The sequence below is a fragment of the Salvia hispanica genome, chromosome 4, assembly GCF_023119035.1.
Source record: "Salvia hispanica cultivar TCC Black 2014 chromosome 4, UniMelb_Shisp_WGS_1.0, whole genome shotgun sequence".
NCBI lineage: Eukaryota > Viridiplantae > Streptophyta > Magnoliopsida > Lamiales > Lamiaceae > Salvia > Salvia hispanica.
This window is the reverse complement of record NC_062968.1, coordinates 34,816,322-34,840,388: the sequence shown is the minus strand read 5'-3', so window position 1 is coordinate 34,840,388 and position 24,067 is coordinate 34,816,322. Positions and strand designations below refer to the sequence as shown.

The window sequence follows — 24,067 nt, the reverse complement described above, 5'->3', positions numbered from 1 at the left end:
AATATAATAATATAATTATTATCATTTCTAATTAATGATTTATTAAAAAAAATTATATTATTATTTCTTTTTAATAAATAAGCAATAATATAAAATATAATAATAAGTACCATATTTTTAGTTTGGTGTTTAAATCAAATATAAAATATAAAATCTTGATATTTTTCAAACACTGAAAAGTAAAGTTATTAGGAATCATATTCCCGAGATTCATTTTCTTGGGAATCATTTTCCTTTCCGACTTTACTTTCCCGTCAACCAAACATGGCCTAAGAGTAATTAGATTTTTGTATTTTGTCAAAAAATAAAATGACTCAACTTAGTTAAGAAATCCTGAAGATGAATACAACTCAACTTGGAGGGGTATGATTTTGAGTCAATTAAATAAAATAATTGAATTTTAATTTAAAGCTACATTAATTGAAATCGAAAAATAAATACCCATGGAAATGTAATTATTTAAATACTAAAAGGGTTAAGTATAAACTAAATTAAATACCAAAAACAACAAAACTAAATTAAATACCAAAAACAACAAATAGAGAAAATGAATGTATAAGTTTGGGGAAAAATTGACAAAAAGGAATATTTATAGATGAAATCGAGATATTTAAAATAATATAAAAAATAAATTTTCAGAAAGAGAAAAGAAAAAAGGTTGTGGCGGCTGCAATGCAGCCTCCAGGCGACCAACGATTCAACCGCGAGGGGGGCGGGTAGCCAGGCGGCCGTGAGGTTTCGAGAACATGCAATGCAGCCCTGTCAGGTAGTTGTGAGGTTTTGGGAAGATGCAATTCAGTCCTATGACTATTGGGTGGCCGCTCAAAATGAGGCTGTATTGTGAACGCTCTGACGGATGATAAATAAAAATGTAACCGCCGATGTTTTCATAAAATATCCAATGAAGCATTGAGCATTGAGTTTAGTTATGAATATTCTTAAATCCATGTCCTTCTTGCATTATTTCATATAGTTTCTCTCTCATAAAAAGTTACTGTAATGTTTTAAATTTCATACAACTCTTGATTTAAATTTAATTTCATAAACAATGAATCAAATTAAAAGTAATTTCATGAGATTCTAACAAAATTCTAATCTGCATATATTCCGTTGGAGAAATTTGTTTTGCAAATTGTATTTTATAAATACATTGATTGAGTTTCTTATATACGATGATTGATTTAACTAATTTATGCTGATTGAATTTCCGATGTATATTGTTTGAATTTTAATATATGATGGTCGAATTTTTAATATATGCTTATTGGATTTCTAACATATGTTGCCTTTTTCTAATATATGCTAATTAATTGGATTTCTAATATATAATTGATTGAATTTTTAATATATGTTTATTAGATTTTTCATATATTGATTGAGTTTTAAGTTTTAACAAAAGAAGAACCCAAACCTTCATTTGATATCATAATAGTACTATCATTTATAATATCATATCTCTTATACAATATCATTTTCTCTCACATAATATCATCTCCTCTCTTATACAATATCATCAAGATTGTTCCTATAATATATCGTTTGCAATATCAGTTGAAAATGTATCGTGAAGTTTTTGATATAATATTATGCAATTATAAATTTAAAGTTAAATTATTGTAATTTAAATTTTTTGAAATATTTTAAAGTACCACCTGCCATTGAAAAAAATGTGTCATTACAAATTTGAAAAATATATATAATCATATATAACACTGAATTTACTTAATCATAACATAGAATTTACTACATGTTGAATGTACCCAAATTCGCAAAAATCAAGACATTAATTATCATAACTGATTTTTGATTTAACTGATAAAATTTTCCTCATAATTTAATTAAAATTTAGATGCCACTTGACATCAATTCTAGCCATTTGATACTATCCTAAGTTTGATACTCTCTCTGCCCATAAAAATATGTGCACTTTCTATTTATACCAGTCTCGACCTATAAAAATATGTGCACTCTCTATTTTCGTCAATCCCATAAAAATATGAATATTTTCATTTATGAAAGTCATTCTAATTGATTACCCAAATACATCAAGTTATTTACAATTTATACTACCATTAAAACACCAATAATAATATAGGTTCTCCTATCCACTGACATTACTTTAACTACCCTTCCTCTCCTCCATCTTACTTTACTAATTTTATCTTAATTCTCATACTATATCATATATTTATATTTTTATAGGACAGAGGGAGTCTCATTTACTCTCTCCGTTCCTATTCAAGATCGATAGGGAGTATTTGGTACACGGAGTATTAATTCATCCTAAAAATCTGATGGTTGTAAGACTGAATTCTTTTAATTACTAGTAGTATTACATATCAACTTTTATTAATTAGTTAGCTGTTGCCCACCTAATAATTATATTAAATTATTTACTCGTCTACAAACTACAAGCAATCGCTATTGATGCATAGAAGAAAGGGTAAATGGAAAGATAAACGGGAATAATTACTATATTTATTTTTTTTTAAAAAATATTCATACTCAAATGGAAAGGGTATATACCTTCTTTTATTTTGAGAGGGTATCTTTACCTTTTCTTGGTAGATGACTCGATATATTTTAAACACGAGAATTACCCGCAAGTGTACGAGGCTAGTGTAGCAATAAACAAGTACGAGTATCGTATTCACGGAGACAAATTGTGCAACTCAAGTACTACGAACCGATTTTGACTACTATCTAGAAAATCCGGAAAGGTTGGTTTTGATTTTGAAAAACAACTAAACATAAACAAGATAAAAGCACGTAACAAAAGACGAGTTTCAAATAAGAGAACAAGGAAGAGTCTTTGATCCAACTACAACGAACACGATGTGAACAACTCAACAACTTCGATTACCCATTTGAAGTCTCTAGGATTACTAGGAAAGCCGCTAGTCTAGACTAAGCCCTCTCTCGAGTGCACTTAACCAGTTGATTAATCATTAAATTGAAGTCTCCTTCTAATACGTCACAATTAACTTCTTAAAACAAAAGGCTCAAGCCCTCACTCTAGAATTCTTTCTCTCGAATGCAAATTATCTAGGTGATGTTCATTCTTTTATCAATCCTAATTAGGTTTCTCTCGATTACTCAAAACTAGGTAGACAAACCCAATTGGTAGCTAAGCAATTGAATTAAAAAGGCACAAGAATGAAACAAAGAAATCACAAGAGCAAAGGTAATCAAAAGTCCTTGAATTAATCAAAAGTATTCATTGTAGTCTTCACCAAAACTCTACAAATGATTTAGCTACTCATATTCAATGCAAATTTACAAGAGAAATCCATAGAAAGTGAATTGAACATAGGAAAACTAATGAAGATACTCCCAAAGGTGAATTGAATGGGCAAATCGTCTTCGTCTTCAAATTTATTGATGAACTAGACTCTTCGTCACTTTTTTGGGAACTTCTACGCCCAGTACGATGAAAGATGGGCCACTTTTGTGCAGCAGCAGCAGGATTTCATGGCCGCCTGGAGACCGCCTCATCACTCGCCGAATCAGTAGAGGTCCGCCCCAATTCCACATTCTTTCAAACTTATCCTTGCCTTGGCTTGGAATAAGTTTGGGGGGGTGTCTAGTGGAATTGGGCCTTTTTCTCTTTCCCCTCTCCCTAATTCGTGTTCCCCGTGATGTAATTTGTGGTGATTTGAGTGATTCTGGCATGTACCCTAATTTGATATGATGGCATCTTATGTGGTGATAGTAGGACAATTTATTTTCTTTTATTTGATTTTCATGTTTTTGGTGTCTAGCTTTTGTGTGTTTTTGTTGGTCGAGTCTTTCTTTGGGTGAAATTGAAATGAGAAATGGGTGAGTTGGCAAGATAAGCTAAGCATGTTTGTTGGATGAGTTGCCTATGATGATTATGGTTAAAATGTTTGCGAAAACTTGTTGATTTAGCTAAGTGACTTGTGTTTCCTATTTGTGATTTGCCTAATGTGAATTGCTCGTTGCCTTGTCTCCTATTCTAAAAAAAATATGTGTGATTTTTCATCAACTATGTTATATGAATAGAGTTAACGATACACCCCTCTAGTTGATCTTCTGGTAAGTTGGTGTAGGCCATCTTTTTGACACAATCATCCACTATAGTCACTACATTGCAATGCTGCAGGCTTCCTCCTGGTTCCACATCGTGCCTCTTCAAGGCTTCATAGATGGAGAAAGTCACACTTTCACCATTGAAGTGAAAAGTGAGCTCTCCATTGTCAACATCGATCAAGGCCTTCCCTGTGGCTAGGTGATAAGGCTAATTTCATGCATCGGTAATGTACGAAAAATGTTATAAATTGCTGGGTCTAACACGTTTCCTAAGCCAGGTGTGTGAAGAAAATCGCTAGATCAAGGAAAAACTGAAGAAGATGGTCTAGCGAAAGAAGAAGCAAAGTGAGCAGGATTTACAAGGGGAATTGGCGTGACAAAGGAGTCAAAAGCTGAGGGCATTAAAGTCTTATCTATACCTCGCTGGGCCCCACTCAAACGCCTATAAATAGAAGAGCATGCAACGCAGGGATTATCACTTTTTTTTCACTCTTCTTAGCTCACACACTTTACACACACTTGGAATGGATCTGGGGTAGTCGGGAACGGAAGGTTACTTTCTTAGAAATTTCGTGGTTGGCAACACCGTCCGAGTGAGGGCGAAGATACAATTACTTTTAATTTCAGTGTTTTGCTCGTTTTCACCGTCGAACTTCACTTTTGGGAGTCGACCTTGATGTTGATGATGCGTATTTGTCTTTCCGTTTGTTGATCTGCGTTTAGCAGTTTAATTTCAAGTCAATTTGCATAGATCTCTCTGCTCTTAGTTTATTTCTTCAAATGTTATGTCGATCTCTGTTTATTTTGATGTTGTGGTGTTTGATATGGAATTTGGTGATAGATCTGTGGTTATTTGAGTATTCGGAGTTCCTTGTTTAAATCTGACGCGATGAAGAGTTTCTGTTGGTTGGAGTTCGCGTCGGGCGCTTGGATCCGGAGTGGATTTAGCGTCTGAGGTTGGATTCGACGTGTGGAAAGATCATTGTTAGATGGATTTTGTTTTCTTCTTGTTTTCTGTTTTGCTTCGTCTAGAGTATGCAGATCTGTTTAGTTTTTCGTCGATCATGCTTTAATTTGATTTTAAAAGTCAGTTGCTCTGTTTTAATTTCGCTCATGTTGAATTTCTTAAGAAGTTTTACGCAATTTGGTTGTAGAAGACGATGTCGCTGTTAGTTAGTACGAGAGTTAGTTATTCTGCCAACTTTGCATTCGTACCTTACTTTTTCAGACATGGTCCCCACAGTAGGTTTATTTCCTAGATCTAGTAGTGTAGTGGTTTTCTTAGATCAAGTGTCGGACAGTTAAATTTCCTTTACTACGCCCTTTCATGATTTTGCCTAGGTCTAGCTGTTAGCTTAAGAATTTTAAGAGTTCCCAAGTCAAGTTAATTTTGATTTTTCCTCAACCCAAGAAAATGTGTGGCAGCAGCCAACACCAAAAACACACCCAAATCCTTGAACATGAGTATTACGCATCCTTCTCTGTGGGATCGATCCCTACTTCCCTATACTAGGTTTAGTAAAGTGGTTGAGGGTTTTTGAAAGAAGTACTTTGTGTGTCCGACGACCGGGATTCCTTGCGTTCAACGAGTTCCTAGACCACGTGATCTAGTGGATTTGCTGGATTTAGGGAACCTGTTATTCTCTATTTTTGAATACACGCACACACGAAGAGGGGCTTTTCACTAGGAAAGGTCTTCCTAGAATGAGGGGCACCTTTTTGTCTTCCTCCATGTCCAATATCACGAAGTCAGCTGGGAAGACGAACTCATTCACTCTCACCAATATGTCCTCCACAACACCCACTGGGCGGGACACCGATCTGTCAGCCATCTGTCACCAATATGTCATTCCTTGAGAAACTTGACATATCCGAGCATTTGATGTAGTGCCTCAATCAGCGGAATGTTAATGTAACACCCCGTTTTTCGAACCCTAATTTTTGTGACGTGGAAATTTTTGCATTAAATGCTTTTAATGCTATAGAATTAATTGATGAGTGATAAATTGCAATATTCTTTGTGACCTAATTGCGATATGGAGTTGAGTTTGAGTTGAATAGTCAAACTTGTTGAATATATGACGTGGCCGTGGAATGGTCAAAGTCGTTGGAAAATGTGGAATGGAGGTGGAAATTAGAAAATGTGAATATTTTGATGCGGGGTGAAATGATATTGTGGTGGATTATTATCCTAAGGGATGAATGAGAATTTAATAGGAGCATTATTTAAGTATGTGGAATTTTCGACCCCTCCTATTTATTGGAAAGAAATCCTATTTTTCTTGGATTTAATTATTGCTTGGGATAATTATCCAAATTAAATTCCAAGTCCGAATATTCCTTATTTTGGTGATGAGATTTTCGAAACCCTTGTCATATAATGGGATTTTCGAATATCCCTTATATTATGGGAGAATGGATTATTTTATTCTATTATTTGATCCCTTGTTTATTCTCTTCCATAAATAAATTCAAATATCCTAGCATATCTTGCCAAATCTAAGAAGATCTTACCATATCCTAATTTAATTAGGATTTTTAATTAAATCCCTTTGAAAGGGTCAAACTACACGCCTAGTTCCTTTTATTTTGGGGGAGATTTTTATTATTTTCTTGCTCCGTGATATTTTATTCTACTCCGTGAAATATTCAAATTAAATCATAGGCTAATTTAATAGCCTAGAATTCGAATTCCCTATTATTACTCTTCAAATTTTCGGCCTCTACAACTATCAAATCTTTCCAAATCTTTATTTATTTAATTATTGGATTATATCTTGCACTCTATAAATAAGAGTGAGAACCCAAAACCCTAGCATCAGAAAAACCGCCCCCCCTCTACTTCACGTCGCTCTCTCCATCTCCCCACTCTCTCAAATTTTTCTTCTACTTTCTCCATTAATTCTTCATCTTTTGGAGAAGAATTGAAGCTGATATTCAAGATTTTGTTGAAGAATCAAGATCCTACTTGTTTCTACCGTTTGTTTTTGCAAGAAAAGGTACTTCTATTATTAATCTTTTCTTCCTCTACCGATTAATCGGTGTTCTTGAGTCCACATGCATTTAGAACGAGTGAAGAGGAAATTAATCGGTGAATTTGGATGCATGGATGTGTGTGTGTGTGGCCGAGAGTGTGTGTGTGTGCACGCCTCGGTAGGCGTGTACATGTGTTGTGTGTGTGTGCGTGTGTTGTGTGTGGGAAACACTCATGCGTGACACGATTTGATGATAAATCTGGAATTGTTGTGTGAATAAAAACGATATGATAATCGTACTTTGATTTTGAATGGTGATATTGAAAATAATCGATGGGAAAAGGGTAACGTGAGATCATGCATGATTTTGATCCATGATTGAGACTTATTTGAAATATATGAACTAAAGGTGATAGTTCAGCCCATTTATTATACCCTTCAAGATCCCCAAAAAAATTTTGGAACCGATCATTCTTCTTTTTCCCTTCCAAAGACTGGGGGAAGGCCCCCCGCCCTCTGGGCTTGATTTGGGGGGATGATGTCTCAATTTCCTCATTTTCTACCTCGGCCTCTGCTTCTTTCTCCGTCGCCAAGTTAGGTGGTGTCTCGGCATAAAAGGGGCCCTCATAACTTGTCCCACTCCCGTGAACGCCTTGCAACCGGGTTTTTGGGGTACCCCCGGGAATTGCCCCGGTTTTGGCCGCCCGAGGGACTCACTTTCCGACCTCTAAGTTCTTCATATGTGTCGCCATTGGCACATCATTCTCTACCTTCTCGACCTTTGTTTGAATGCTCCATATTCCTGCCCCGGTTCTGAAGGTTGATGCCCTCCAACCCCTTCCGGCTCTTGATCATTCCTGAGACACCGAAACCCCCGAAGGTGGCCAAGGCATTGTGGGTTCCCATGAAGGCAGGGGCTTATTTCCAAAGTGGTTGAAACCTCCACCCCTTGTTTCGGAGTTGTTTTAGATTGGCCCCGGTGTATGTAGTTGAAATCTTCCATTTCTAGTTTCTCTTGACCGATGACCCATCCCATAAGATCTAGTTTTGGGGATGAGCCCAAAGGGATTCGCCAAGGGGGGGTGGGGACTCGAGGCGAATTCCCCGGCCCCTTGCTCCTTTCATTAGTCCCCTCCATCATTCGAGGCAACTCTTCATCATCTATTCCCCCCGCCCCCAGATCTTTATTAGTGACCCCCCATCCATTAAGCTCCTTTTTTGCATCGACAAACCCCCAGAATCGGGGAGTTGATGGTTTGGACTCAAACCATGATTAGGACACCGTTTAAAAAAGGCCCTTTTAAACCCTTTTCCCCAGTCCTCGATATTTTTGGGGGTATCTCAAATCCAAATATGGGACCCCTTTATTCAAAGCTTCACCGGAGGGTAGTTTTTTGCAAGAATTTGGCCCCCTGCACCCCAGCGGGATGGAGTGCCCGATTTTCCAGCCAATCCCGGGGCATCCTCTGAGCAAAAAGGAAATCCCCCCAACGCTTCACCCCAGACCACTTTGATTTTGCGTGTTGCAACTGGATGAACTTGGTGATATGTTTGTTTCATCCGTGACCCCTCCAAAACATTGTTCTCCACCATCCAAGGAGCCCCCCCGAGCTAAAAGTTTTAGGATCCACGTTGTTGCTAACAATTGGGATTTGACACCCCATTAAAAACATTTTTGAGGGTATCCCCTTCCCCTTGATCAAACCGCCCCCAATCCGTGATTGCTTTTTCCCAGCATTCTTTAAAGAGGGGGGGTTGTTTTTCCCCATGCCCCCTTTTTTCCCCCGCCATGAAGGGGAGGATGTGGCTCAAATTGAACGGAGTGCGGTGAGGAAAGGGTTTCTTAAGGTGGGTGACCGTCTGGGCCCCGAGAAGAAATGAACCCGCTGGTTTAGCCTCTTCAAAGCTTTTCTTTTTGAGCTTCAATTTCAAGATCGATGGCTCTAAAAGGGAAACCCCTTTGAGCTGTTTGATCAAAAAAAAGAAACACAAAAATTTTAGAGCTCAAAAATATAAACAAAAAAAATTAAACAAAAAAATCTAGAGTAGAAATCTTATCTTTAACACGATATTAACAAAAAAACCTTGCCCCCACGCCAAAAAATTGACTCCATTTATTTTAAACAAATTACCCGCAAGTGTACGGGGTAATTTTAAATAAACAAGTACAGTATCGTATCCAAGACAAATTTCAAATCAAGTACCCCAACCCATTTTGACTACTATCTAGAAAAACCGAAAAGGGTTTGGGTTTTTATTTTTAAAAAAAAAACATAAACAAGATAAAACACGCAACAAAAGCGAGTTTTAAATAAGAGAACAAAAGGGAAAAGCGATCCAACTACAACGAACACGATGTGAACAACTCCAACCGATTGCCCCTTTAATCTCTGGATTACTAGGAAAGCCCTTTTGTCTACGACAAACTTATCAAAACACTAAAGTAGGGGATCATAGAAGAAAACTCAAGTAATGTGACACAAAACACTCAATTAAACACTTTCAAACATTCTAAACACTTGCTAAACTACGAGTTTATCAGTAGAAAAGGTAAAATATTAGTTATTTTTAGTTGTCTTTTTACTTTACCTTCTTTTCTTGGAGTATATTAATATTTAAGAAGGTATAATTATCTTTTGAAAAGATAAATAAGAAATATATCTTCTAAATTAACCTGCTCTGATATATATTGCTTCGGAAATGAATTATCGTATGCCTCTCTTTCTAATTAAATACTACTGTACGACATAGTTGTTAGTTAATGGAGTAACTTAATGATGGATATGGCTTAACTATACCTAGTACAAATCTTGTCAATCAAATAATTAATGCAATTAGTTATCATTCGTCTGCAATGCGAATCCAGATTTTATCCTGAATAGTAGACACAAAATTCAGTGTGATTTGAAAGTAGAAGTTTCAGATATTGAATAGCGCACCATTGTAAATCTCAAGTCAATTAGTTGGACTAATAAAAAAAGTGTAACTTCGAAATATCATATATATATACATGTCATGTATGAACGCATTTCACGTGATTTAGAACCTTATAAGCCAAAAATCAAATTGAATCAAGTCCAAAAGGAAGTAGGTGATCAAAATTTATCCCCAGTTTTTAGCCAAGTGCTACATTGGTTTCTCCCTTATTTCTCCCTTATTTCTCCCTAACTCAACATTTCATTTTTACATCATTATTTTTTATATTATTTAATTTTCCCTACAAATGTATTTAATAAATAGACTAATAATGAACAATTCATCGTTGTATTAATCATTGGAAAATATAATACAACGAGAAAAAAAAAACTACAAATAAAAAACGCAAATAAACAAAGATTTAAAAAAAAAAAATCTAAGACGGAGGGGCCGGAGGGGCGTCGGGATCGAGCCCCAGCGTACTCTGCAGGTGTTGGATGCATTTCCAGAGGGCCGCCTTTTCTTCAGGGGTCCCGCCGCCGGTGAAGTACAGCGTGTACATCTGGGTCAGATTGGCGACATTGCTCGAATAAGTGGCTTTTTCTAAGTCGATGACGGATTCCGACGCGACTTCCGACGTTGCGCCCTTCCCCTTCCGCCTCCCCTTCGCCTTCTTCACTCCCTCCGGGCGCTCGTGCGGACCATCCCCACTCAAGTCGATGTGGGCCGCGCTCCCCTCGCTCTCCGAAACGCTAAGTCGCGAGCGCACCGATTTCCCGTGCAGCGCGTCGTGCATTCCCGTCCGGAATTTGGGGAGATCCTTCAGCTTATCGTAGATGTTCCAATACTTGAAGCCCTTCGTCGACAAGTACTGGCTACTATACATCCGGATGGCCTCATCTCGGACCATGTGCTCGTTCTGGCCACTCGTCATGTGAGTCATCAAGTTAGAATAAATACCGTTGAAGTGCCCGCAGTCCCTCATGAGGCGCTCCCAATGCCGACGGATCGCCTCGCTGCCATGGTCCTTCATTGAGGCGATCTTGTGGCTCCTGTACTTCGCGGCAATCCGCTCCCGAGAATATGATCTCGGTCTGGTAGTTGCTGCGCTCCGCGTCCTGTGACGTGTCCGCCCAGCAGTCGGCTATCAGCTCGGACTCTTGCAGAGTGTAAGTAGTCCTTACCCGCTTCGGCCTCTCATCGGAACCCGTATCAGTCGCAGCCGACGACGCCGGCGCCTTCCCCCTCCCGCTCCTAGAAGGCGGCTCGGTGGGCGTTTCTTCCACCTCGAAGTCCTCCGCGCTCAGTGTCGCGGCCTGAGATTCTTGGTCGCCTGGGGTTGATCCGGGGGTGTCGAAGCTGGGGCCGATACACATCGTCGGCTGGAAAGGGCATTCTGCCGGCAGAGTTGAAGTACGGAGAAAGTCTCCGCGCCGGAGGAGTCTGCAAAGGAGACGGACCCCCGTATGGAAGTTGGCCGGGAGGAGAACCCATCGCCAACAACGACTGCATCCACTGCTCGTTTGCTTCATCCGTGTTGGGAATTTGTGAACTCGACTCTTTCCCCTTACCCTTATCCTTACCCGATCGGGAACTTTTCTTCCAAAAGCTCATAATTTTGATGAAAATTGAAGATTGGGAGAAGAGATTGAAAATGGAGAGAATGAAGATTGTGGGTGATGAATGGAGGAAGTGGAGGAAATATTTATAGGGGTGGAATGTAAAATAGCCGTTGGGTTCAAAAAAAAAAAAAAAAAAATTTTAATTATCGCCGATTATCGCCGAGCGTCGCCACAGTGGCCGGCGATCGCTCGGCGATAATCCGGCGTTAGAACGCCACTCGGCGAAGCAACGGCAACATTATCGCCGAATTATCGCCGACTTCGCCACAATGGCCGGCGATAACTTCGGCGATAACCGGCGATTTATCGCCGATGTATGAACGCATTTCACGTGATTTAGAACCTTATAAGCCAAAAATCAAATTGAATCAAGTCCAAAAGGAAGTAGGTGATCAAGATCCATGTTGTAAGATATGCTGATTTTGAAATATGTGTTATTTTTCCCAACTTTGCTATATAATAGTACTACTATTCGTATACCAACACATATATATAGGTAGGTCAGATAGAAAAAAAGTCTACCATTAAAAATGGCGAAGGAACTAGTGAAGTGTAAACGTCAGAAAGAATGAATGAGACTCCCATATTTAAATTATGGTTTGATATTGATATATTCCCACTTTTTTTATAGTTGTGTTCTAGTGTTTGGATCAATTGTTTTTCTTCAACTAATAGTTTGACATTCCTTATTCCAAACTAGCCATTTACACGCATATACAATATGATATTATAAATTATTTAATTATATATTTATATGAATTATTCCATCTTCCAAATACCGATCAATAACCATTGACTTCTGCTTCACCTCCACATATATATCTCAGTTGACAAATAAACACAATTCGCACAGGTCAACAAAATGTTTTGTTCTACTATATTAACACAACAATAACAATAGCATTTAATATGATATACTAAATTATACTCCCTCCATCCCGGCTAAGATGACACATTGCTTAGCCGGCACGGGGCTTTATGAGTTATTAGTTAAAGTGTTTAATTGGAGAGAGAGAAGGTGGGTGTAAGTATTAAAGCAGAGAGATAAAGAAAGATGAATATTTTAATAGGAGTGAGAAAAAGTGGTTGAGTGTATTAATTGAAGAAAGAAAGTTACCAAAAAAAGAAATGTGCCATCTTAGTTGGGACAAACTAAAAAGGAAAACGTGTCATCTTAAGCGGGACGGAGTGAGTAGTAATTAATATAAATTCATCCAAACAGTAGCTAAATTGGGTTAAGCCAAGCTGTCATTTCAATGTAATATCAGCCAAGATTTCCCTAACTAGCAATCTCCCTTTTGAGAAATTATTGTTTCCACCACCACCACCGCCACTAGTAGTCACTATCGCCCCACTAACCCTAGATTTTTGTCTTCTCATCATCGATCGGACCATTTCTCGCACATAATCCATCGTCCACGGACGAGTCATTTGCAAACTCGATACGACCTCACTCATGGAGGGCCGACTACTCTCCTCGGGCGACACGCATCGCGCTGCCACCCCTAAGAGGTTCGTTATCGCACGTCTCGTGTACATCGAAGACCGAATCCTCTTGTCACAAATCTCCAATCCCCGGCCCTGCTGGATCAGGGGGAGCGCCCAATCCACAATGGAGGCCGGGGATTGGGTCAAGTCAATGACTCTCCTCGCGGAGACGAGCTCCAACAAAACGACGCCGTAGCTGAAGACGTCGATTTTGGCGGTGAGCATCCCTGGGGCGGTGTAGCTAGGGTCAATGTACCCGATGGTCCCCGCGGGGAGCTTGGTGTCCACGTCATCGCACAATCTCGCCGCGAGGCCGAAATCGGCCAGCCTGGCGTTCCACGTGGCGTCGAGTAATATGTTGGCCGATTTGACGTCGCGGTGGACGATGCTAGGGTTTGAGTCGTGGAGGTGGCGGAGGGCGGCGGCGAGCTGGAGGGCGATGGCGAGGCGCCTCGGCCAGGGCGGAGGGGAGGGGGAGAGGTGGAGGAGGTGGTGGAGGGTGCCGTTGGGCATGAAGTCGGTGACGATGATGTTGTTGGAGGGGGTGGCGCCGAGGAAGGTGATGGTGCATGGATTGGGAGTGATGGTGGACAGAATGAGGGCTTCGTTGCGGAGCTTGGAGTCGTCGACGGATTGCTTCTTCACGGCGACGACGCGGCCGTCTTTCAGGACGCCGCTGTATACGCTGCCGTGGCTGCCTTTTCCGATCAGCCGCGACGGAGAGAATCCGTCGGTCGCGTCTTCCATTTCTTGCGCTTTAAACGAGTAGTACATTTTTCTTCTATTTTCCATCGTAAAAAGGGTCTATGTATATACAAGTTTGTGTGATCAAACAATATTGAATAAAGAAATATTCAACATGAGAGAGGGGAATCTAAATCTTTAGTTTATTTTATGAAATAATTAAGAGAAAAGTGAAAGGGTATTCGAGAAAAAGCAAAGGTGGGGCTGACAAGTCAGGATATTAGGTGTTCTTTCGAGACCACATTTGCCTTTAGCTTTTTTTTTCTTCGCCTTTTAAGAAGTTTTGGGGATACCATTTTATTTTTTTGAAGTAATGAGTAGCTACTTTTCTTAATAAATTAACTGCCAAACTTTTATTTGTAATTATTCTTAATTTCTGACTCAAGGTTTTTTTTTTTTGCATACTTTCATTACTCCCCAAAAGAGAATCAATCAATAATCTGCGTGTCATCACAATATTGATGGATCCTTTTTTTTGAACTTGTATATGTGTGCTTGTTGATTTCTTTTGCCATATTGCACAATATCACTAATTCTTCCGTTTTTTTAAGAAAATAAGTTTAGAATGTTATTCCAACATGCACTTGAGCAAATGTTATAATTTCAGAACACAAACCAAATGACAAAAAAGTAAAAAGAATCTCACCCACCACACGACTTTGTAATAGCAAAAGTTATAATTTCGAAACACAATTCTAAATAAAAGAAAAAAAGCATCTCTTCATCCAGAGAGAGAGAGAGAGAGAGAAAGAGATGATTAGCAGCTTTAGCAAGCCACCCAAGAATCATTACATAACAATATGGGCTACAAATGTGAAAAAGTATGTCCATAGCAGGAAATGAAACTAAACTCTACACATGCAACATTGACTACACAAATGAAGACTGTTTCTAGTAAAGTAACAACCAACTTGTAGGAGGCAACAGATTAATCACTCGACGTACAATAAACCTAGCATTTTCGAGTGATAACCACCTCGGGTGAGTCATTCGCCAGAACTCCTAATTTCGGGCGAGGACTACCAGGCGCACATGGCACTAACTTTAGGAGAGATGATGGCCGCTTACAATTGAATTACAAGGATCAAAAGCGAAAACAGAAACACAAGCAACACAAGGAGATGCATTGTAGCACATGACCGCTTGACCAGTCTGGCTTTCTCTCCACATAAGGGGAGTATTTTTTATTATCAGCATGCTTCCTCAGTTGAGAGGAGTGGTTAGAATTTGGCACACACAACAAGAAGTCGAGAATGATTACTCTACATATGAAGCTGGTTGGAGAGAGAATCCTGACCAGAACTTGTTTCCTTGAGTTTCAGGGAAAGATTAGCCAACTGTTGATCGAGGTCTCTGCTCTTGGCACGTTGATGGTTAGAAGATATCTGCTGTTTTGCTTGCAGCAGCTTCTGCTGCTGCTGATACAGGCCTCGCAGTCTTCCTGCTTCTCTCTCCAATACGTCATGCTCGACTGTACATGCATCCGAAAATGAGGTATAGAAATATATGGATAAACTTCCAGTACTTAAAACAAAATGTCACAAGATTTATAGGAAGATACTATCAACCACTTAAAAAGAAGGGGGTCGTATTTCAATAGATAAGTCAAGATCTTCCTATGCATTTTAGAACTTCTTTAATTTCAATGCCATGGAGTGACCTCACGCCCTAAACAGATGATGCCTTTAAACAGTAGAAAGAGCACTATTACTTTACCAAGCTTCAAGTTGAGACCAGTTCGAAACAACTAACACGTCAAACTGCAAGTGAAAATACAACAACAATGGACCCATTTACTTCATAAACCTCCTATCTCACACCTGGTTCTTTGTTTTGTTTACATAACTGAAATACCCATCAGCAAACAATATGTAAATTTTATTGAACTGACTGTACACTACAGAACAAAATTTTATGTACTAGTACTTTTGAATGCAACTAGGCAAACTTGATGAAGAAGCACATCTATCAATAATGAATACAGTAGGCGGAAACTCACAATATTTGATCCGCTGCTCCTGAGATAAACTTTCTAACCGTTGCTTCAGGGCTTTATTTTCCATGCTGAGAATAAGGTTTTGCTGGTTGAGAAATTCAAGCTCAGCAGAAATTTCAGAGCCTTCTGCCTGCAACTATGAAAGCACAGTCAAATACCAAATCTGAACTATAAGCAGATTATACACCATTTTAGGACTTGTAAGCACTGTCATACTTGCCTGTAGAGTTTGAACGTGTCTTTCAAGTTCAGCTATGTATTGAAGCTTCCGCACACGAGAACGTTGAGCGAATTGCCTGCATTAGGCATTTACAAACCCATCGGGTATATTAAAGATAACAGAAAATTGTCTGAAAAAATGGCAGCTTCAGAAAATGCACCAAATTCTTTAGTGAAGGGCCTTTACATTTTTCAATCTTGTGATCAGAATATGAGTAAAAATAAAAAACAAAAAAACATAGCAAATGGAAGAGTATCTATGCCTTAAGATTCATCTCATTAACAGATCCACTGGAGCTCAATATGTTTACCTAGCAAAACATAAGAGATAAAAGCAGTAGACTACATTCAGATCCATAAAGCAAAGCATTGTCACACTCACATGCATCCATATAGACCACTAATCTTTAAATTTGCAAAGAATTAGAGGCCCATGCAAACACTTAAACACTATATATCCCACAACTTATAGGGGCTTGAGCATCAACATACGTTAAAGCCTGTGACACTAAACAAACAACTAATTAGATTATATTACGACTCATTTTAGATAGTTCTGAAAAGAAATCTCACGGTCAGGTAACAAATATCAAGAATATAAATTTTGACATTTTTATCCAAACTTTCCACCTTACAGAAATCAGTTATTACGTCGTAAGAACAAAGTGATCAGGTTTTTTCTTAAAAGAAGAAAATTATCTTTGAAAAGAGAACTCGTCCATTTGTAATAGGGATTGGGATGAGAACTTAGCTACCTATGTCAGTGCAGCTAAGATAAAACTAGAGCAAAACTTGTACCCACGGTAAATACAAATACTCCTTACTACTAATATAGCATGATCAACGTGATCATCTATCATTGCAGAGGTTGTTCAAGGAATTTCAAGACACATGTTTCAACAATTTTCTGCTCAGCCAGTCACTTCACTTTCAGTTAAGAAAAATTCACTGGGTTTTGAATCATATAACTATATATATGATTCATTTATATATATTTGAGACAGAATAATGCCTATCAAAAGCATCAGACAGACAATAACAAACTACACCTCATAATTGGGGTGATTACTAATAAACAAAGATATCACCATGCACAAGTAAGATAGTTGATAAATGTCCTTAAATTGATGCCCTTAAAAGTATATAAGGATTCAATCATGCATTTCACAATAGAAGCATAGTAGTGAAGTTAAAACTAATAGTAAGAGGAAACACATCTTACAAAGGGTAAGGAAACACAAAAAGTGAACTTGAAGTTCAAACTTTAACTTAAAACCACTCAATTTATAAATGAAGAGGGGTGCACTTACTGCTTGGCTCGTTTTGTGTCTGTATCTGATGCCAGATTCTTAACATGGGTGTCTTTTTTCTCAGATGGGCCTTTTGGGTCTTGAGAAACAGATTCAACATCTGACTTTTGAGCAGATGAAGTTGGATTTCTATCAGCGTCTAGTGAGGAGTTCACTGATCCGGCATTCTGGATGGTGGCAACATTCCTAGAAGGAATGCCACGAGGAGGTGCAATCGAATTCACAGGTGCATCCCATGGCTTGTTCTTGGTTTTGCCAGAAGGGTTTGGATCCAAATAGAAAGAACTTTGCCGCATGTCCCTATGAAAGTCAAAGTCTTGAGATCCCCATAAAGGCAATGGAATCATATTCTTGAACTTGATATCATCTTGAGTTGCATAGTTCATGCTTCCAGCATTAGCTGTATCGATATATGCAAAAGAGTCACTTGATGAGCGACGATGACCTCCTTTACGCAAAGGCGTTTCTGGTTCATCGAGGAGTTCATCTAACCAAGATGGTTGTTCCTCTATCAAAAAACTTTCAGAAGAAGTACGTTGATGATGTGGATTTCCTTCTCTGGGCTTTGGAAGAGATTTTGGACCAATCACTGAAGTAGGAATGTATTCAGTATATGATGGAGAGATGCTAGGAAATGGACTTTTAGGAGGCAATAATGGATTCTTCCCATTATACATCATGTTTCTAACGGTAGATGGTCCCTTGGAGTTTGCCATAGTTGAGGAGACCAGTACCTATAACAAACATTTAACATATAACATGAGAATTGTACATTCCGAAGTGAACACTAGACCAGGAGACATCAAAACACATGGTTGCAGCATTATCTAAGAACAAAAAGAAGGCAGAAGAATCACTGAATAAAAATGACTAAACAACAACAATTGTCTATGAAGATCAACCCTTTCTTGAAATACAAAAGAATTTCAACAGTATTAAGATGTAAGAAACTAAAGTAGTTTCCTCCCAATCGGATTAAGAGTTCTGTTTGAGATTTGCAAACCAAATCTAAACGGCTAGTTCCACAAAACCTATTTTGATTTTTGTTGTGATTCTGAGAGGATCATGGTTGACTAAGAAAGAAACCCAGGTTGCAGCTTCATCTCCATCACATTTTCCATAACATGAGAAGACACATTCTTTTGGCAAATATAAATCACTTCTTCATAATGGGTTTCTTCAAGACAAGCTTTTTAAAAGGTTACAATTTCCACCTCAATTACATACATGATTGTTCTTGTACACACCAATTTTCAATAATTTTGAGATAGTTCGTTACATTGGTGTATGTTTTTGAGAATCTATGTTCTTTAGAAGTGATTATTAGGTTAATACTTTTATGGAGCACAGTGCAGTTCCTCTATGGAAACTTGGCTGCATGTGACTCCAACACCTTGCACCTCCTCTTTTTAATCCCATTGGTCACTTAGCAATTTCTTTGACAGCATTATCAAAGGTTCGTAATCACATCCTCTCCTTCTGCACTTCCCACCAACCAAAACCCTCTCACCTACACCCCTCAATCTTGCACGACATGAATCGTAAGATCAGTAGTGAAGACGCGCACCTGATGATAAATATCATAAACTGACTTGAACTTGATCTATAGAATTATATTTAAACAAAATTAAGGTCAAGTAACAGTGGTAGAAGCTCAGCAAAGCACCTCATTATTCCAACAAAAGAATGATTTTCAGTAAAAATAATACACAGAAGGCCTTGGATTCATCCAAAAAAGATGTTAGCATATAAGGAAACTTCACACCAGTGTGTAATTTAGTAACATAAATTTAAATCATCTTGAAACATAATTTTTGTTTGAAACATATATTTATGTTCAGTTCTTTACTTACATTTTTTTGCAATGAATTGAAGACCAAGCAATAATAATTCTATAAAAAAGAAATATCTACAGATTAGATCATAGAAACTGTGAGATCTAACCCTAACCTTAATACTTATGGATATATATATTTGCAATCTCATATGCAAAAATTCAACAATATAAAAAATACTGGATTCCAATGAGTTTCTGCTTTGATTCATAGGATTTCATCTATTGTGGAGACCCCTATCCTTAGGCTCGCTTCTTTTATTGCCCACTGTCTTTGCCACTCTCTACAGTATTACAGTCTACCTATTGCAGTTAACTGGACTCTTACATGAAAATAACTTCCAATAACAGTTTTGACAACTCAACATGATTTGTTATCTTTGTTGCTTTCTACCAGTTTTATATAGACCCAGCACAAAACCACAAAGATCCTCCACCAGGTACCAACTGGCACATGCCTCCTTCATCTCACATAAAAACTTTTACAAAACAAATGATGTAAGATGCAGCAACTGCAGAGCAACCTATGAAAACACATGTTTAACCAGCTGAATAGCCAACAGGCTAAAACTACTATTGCATTTTTTCAACATTTGGACATAGAAAAGTGTAGGTAGGGAAGTGGGTTTGGAAAACATATCGAGAATAGAAACGTGAACAGTTAGTTTATTAAGAAAAAATCGGCGCAATTTACTTGGAACATAAACTCAGGTTTTAGCAGGCAAGAAGGAGAAACATCCATAATAATGTCAAAAATAAAAGAGTAAATGCTCCAGATATTAAATTGATACAATCAATCATATATATCCATCCCCATGGAAAACAATCAGTTGGAAGTCTTTTTTGCAAGCCAAACTAGAAAATTTGGGGGGCATTCATCATATTGAAATTTTGAATTACACAGGTTTTTTATAAACTATGCTCAACCAGATCTGGCAAACCCGTCTCTACACCACATTCAGTTTATGATATATTACCAAGTACCAGCAGAAGTTTAACAACATCAGTTCATGAGTTCTCGAAAGGGGAGAAACTAATCGCAATAACGTATCTTTATTTCCCTTTTCACCAATATGTCCGGAAAAAAAAATTTAATCATAACCCTGTTTTGTTTTGTAGTATATCATTTTTGAGTTGCCTCCATCTCCAATGACAGTAACTCCTTATTAATGCGACTAATAGAGCAATGATAAATCCCATTACAGCAGCTCAAAGCTATAAAATTAAAATCACACCATGTTCATATATTCAAGATAAGTATTGATACATCTAGGCCCAAAATGCCTCTTTTTTCTTCTTTCAGCAGTAACTCGAGAATGTGATTGACAATCATAACTACCTCTACTACCAATCAGCAAAGTCACAACTTACATTTACATCTAGAATAAAAATCATCGACCTGTGCTTATAATTTGTCAAAGTAGCTGGGAAACTAAAGGAGTTATAGAATAATATCACCACGATTTCCAGTAAAAACAATGCTACAAGATATCAATTTGAGAATATCTAGCTAAATAGAGATCCTCGTTTCTGGAAGCATCCAGTAATAATTTGTTTCGCAGCGAAAAAAAAATCTACTATAATCTTGATTTAAGCCCCTACACTAATCCTCTTTTAATCAGTCCTAATAATTCCGCTAGATGACATAGAATTAGTTCAAAATTTTGTCAAGCCACATTGTTTTGAAGCCTCACGAGCTAAAATCAGCGCAAGAGCAGACACAGAAAACAAAACCCCATAAAATGAAACTCAGAGCGAGCAATTAATCACGAATTAATCGATAGATTCGAGTTGAATGAATGCCTACCTTGGATAATTAGGTAGTAAGATCTTGACAATGTGAGATATAATCAACCAAAAGTTGAAAAAAAATCGACACACAAAAATAATTAATCCTAGGGTTTTGTTGTTCTCCGAAAGACCTCTGTGTGTGTGAGATGGTTTTTGGCTTCTTACTGTAAATTTCTCTCTCTACACTACTTGCTCTTTGCAGCTGGTTGACACCCTATTGTGAGGTGGAATAAGAAAATATTTTGCTTTAGCACTTCATATTTGGAAGAAATTTGCCAAACGCCCCAACTGCTTAAGCTGCAGTCATTTTTGTGAGGAGTAGAGTAAAATTGCTTCTTCAATTTTTTATAATTATAGAATTTTAAAATTGAACTACTTTTTAATAATAAAAAATTGAATAAGGATTTTTTATGCCTGTCATAAAATTAAGTGAGAATATTAAAGGTCAAATTATATTTAGAAAATTCATCAAAAATATATAATAAAGATATATATAAAAAATATGAGTATATGATAAGTTTAATAAAAATGTATACCCTTTTAAGGTATCGAGGGTATTTTCATCCAGAAAAACTTAGAAATAGTAAAAAAGTATTTTAAATGATATTAACCCATAATTGATGGACCTCAAATGATATTTTCAAAGTTCACGGACCTAAAATAATAATTTGGCAAAGTTCGTGCACCAAAAAATATGTTCCCTCTTATTTTAAAAGTTTATGACTTACATACAATTTGCCCTTAATTTTATAGGTTAACTTTTAAGATCACATATTAAATGACTAATTTTACTGTGGTTCACAATTGTCCTATAAGACTATTTTTTTTGATGTGATATTTATTTAATGATATAACACTTATGTGAGATTCATGTAGATTGAAAAAGAGGTGAGTTACAAATTGTAATTTTGATTTAAAAATTTAAGCTTTCGCATTATCACCAATTTCATTAAAAATATAGTTATACCAGACAATTGATAATTTGAAAAAAGTTAAGAGTTGAATTCTTAATATTGAAAAATATAAAATTAATTACTATTAATGAAAAGTCGGTCTATAATTATAATTTAAATAATAATTTTTCATTTATTTTTTATTTATTTTTTTTGGTAAAGAAACCAGGCTTTGATCTAAGAAAACCTCTACACTACTAGACCTAGGAAATAAAGCTACTGTGGGGACCATGTCTGAAAAAGCACGGTACGAATGAAAAGTTGGCAGAATAACTAACTCTCGTACTAACTGACAGTGACATTGTCTTCTACAACCAAAATTGCGTAAAACTTCTTAAGAAAAACAGCATAAGCAAAATTAAAACAGAGCAACTGACTTGAAATCAAATTAATGCATAATAAACGAAGAACTTAACAGATCTGCATACCCTAGACGAAGTAAAATAGAAATCAAGAAGAAAAAACAGAATCTATCGAACAACTATCTTTCCACACGTCGAATCCAACCTCAGACGCTAAATCCACTCCGGATCCAAGCGTCCGACATGAACTCCAAACAACAGAAACCCTCCATCACGTCAGATTTAAGTCAGGAACTCCGAATACTCGAACAACCACAGATCTGTAACCAAATTCCATATCAAACACCTCAACATCAAAATAAACAGAGATCGACATAACATTTGAAGAAATAAACTAACAGCAGAGAGATCTATGCAAATTGACTTGAAATTTAACTGCTAAACGCAGATCAACAAACGGTGAAACAAGTAAGCATCATCATCATCAAGGTCGACTCCCAAAAGTGAAGTTCGACGGTAAAAATAAGCGAAACAACTGAAATTAAAGGTAATTGTATCTTCGCCCTCACTCGGACGGTGTTGCCAACCACAAAATTTCTAAAAAGTAACCTTCCATTCCCGACTACCCCAGATCTATTTCCAAGTGTGTGTAAAGTGTGTGAGCTAAGAAGAGTGAAAAAGTTCCTCCTTTTTTTGCGTTGCATGCTCTTCTATATATATAGGCGTTTGAGTGGGCCCAGCGAGGTATAGATAAGACTTTGTTGCCCTCAGCTGTAGACTCCTCTGTCACGCCAATTTTCCTTGTAAATCCTGCTCACTTCGTTCCTTTCCCTCGCTAGACCATCTCCTTCATTACTTCCTTGATCTAGCGATTTTCTTCATACACCTGGCTTAGGAAACTTGTTAGACCCAGCAAATTATAACATTTTTCGCACATTACCGATACATGAAATTAGCCTTATCAGCGTGATGCACTAACCATTCATTAAATTGCATTGAAGTATTAAAGAACCCCTCAATCCCACCATACTTGAGGATTCCCTCCCACGCTCTTCTCACATCCACACAGTCTCGAATCATATGCATCCGACTCTCTCTGCAGCGGCCACACACAGCGCAAGCGCAGATTGCACTAGTTGAGATGTGTCTTCTAACTCTCTCTTCATTAGTCAGAACCCCATTATTCAACAACAGCCAAAAGAAGGTCTTAATCCATTGTGGCTCATACCAATTCCATACACTTTTCCATGGCAGAAACTCACCTGACCACGGGTTGCCCTTTATGTTATCATAAGCCATCTTTAAGGAAAAATTCCCCGCCGACGACGGTCCCCAGAAAGCAACATCCTCACCTTGCGTGATATCGGGAGCATAGTGGCTGCTATAAGATTTACAATCTCAGTTGGAATTAGGTGCTCAAATCTGTGCCAAGCCCATTTCGAGTCTTCCACAAAGAAAGACACAGGCTTATATAACAAATAATCTGGAATTGGCCTCAACACAACATCGGCTAATTTTACTTGTAGATTAGGCACTCATATGTGAATCCAAAACTGAACTTTGGTGCCTGTTCCGAGTGCCCACCTTACATTTTTCCACATATCTGCCCAAGTGCTACACACAAGCCGTCAAAGTGGAGTGCAAGCATTAGAAGCTATTGGATCAAATCCTGACCGAGTATCGAATTTGTATTTCGAACAAATAATTTTTCCCCATAAAGTATCCTTATTGTGATAGAGCCCCAACAAAGCTTCATACCAAAAGCTTTATTCACTAAGTGTAGCTTTCGTAGCCCCAAGCCCCCTTCCTCTTTAGGACGAATAACCTTGTCCCATGCAACTTTGCTCATTCGATTATGATCTTCCTT

At 37.7% G+C, this 24,067-nt stretch overlaps 2 protein-coding genes across 4 annotated transcripts; both read right to left on the bottom strand.

Annotated features, from left to right (window-relative positions):
• Positions 1-12,676: 12,676 nt before the first annotated feature.
• Positions 12,677-13,893, bottom strand: LOC125220053 (serine/threonine-protein kinase-like protein At5g23170). Its single transcript, XM_048122172.1, has one exon. It carries the CDS (start codon positions 13,841-13,843, stop codon positions 12,812-12,814), a length of 1,032 nt encoding a protein of 343 aa, XP_047978129.1. The 5' UTR covers positions 13,844-13,893; the 3' UTR covers positions 12,677-12,811.
• A 656-nt stretch (positions 13,894-14,549) lies between these two features.
• LOC125222615 (uncharacterized protein At4g06598-like) lies at positions 14,550-21,172 on the bottom strand. 3 transcript variants are annotated; one of them, XM_048125326.1, is made up of 6 exons: positions 20,962-21,172; positions 18,656-18,887; positions 17,321-18,054; positions 16,012-16,087; positions 15,795-15,927; positions 14,550-15,266 (listed from the first exon to the last, which is right to left on the bottom strand). In XM_048125326.1, exons 2-6 carry the CDS (start codon positions 18,737-18,739, stop codon positions 15,058-15,060), a joined length of 1,236 nt encoding a protein of 411 aa, XP_047981283.1. In that variant the 5' UTR covers positions 18,740-18,887; positions 20,962-21,172; the 3' UTR covers positions 14,550-15,057. The 3 variants fall into 3 exon arrangements, with proteins under 3 accessions (XP_047981283.1, XP_047981284.1, XP_047981285.1); XM_048125327.1 differs by having other exon boundaries at positions 15,795-15,921; positions 20,962-21,171; XM_048125328.1 differs by lacking the exon at positions 18,656-18,887.
• Positions 21,173-24,067: the final 2,895 nt, after the last annotated feature.

Coding starts and splice junctions, on each gene's coding strand:
- LOC125220053 (XM_048122172.1), bottom strand. CDS start 13,843: ATGGAAAATAGAAGAAAAATGTACTACTCGTTTAAAGCGCAAGAAATG.
- LOC125222615 (XM_048125326.1), bottom strand. CDS start 18,739: ATGGGATTAAAAAGAGGAGGTGCAAGGTGTTGGAGTCACATGCAGCCA. Junction 15,928..16,011: donor GACACGTTCAAACTCTACAG/GCAAGTATGACA, acceptor GTGCTTTCATAG/TTGCAGGCAGAAGGCTCTGA. Junction 15,267..15,794: donor GGAGCAGCGGATCAAATATT/GTGAGTTTCCGC, acceptor ATGCATGTACAG/TCGAGCATGACGTATTGGAG.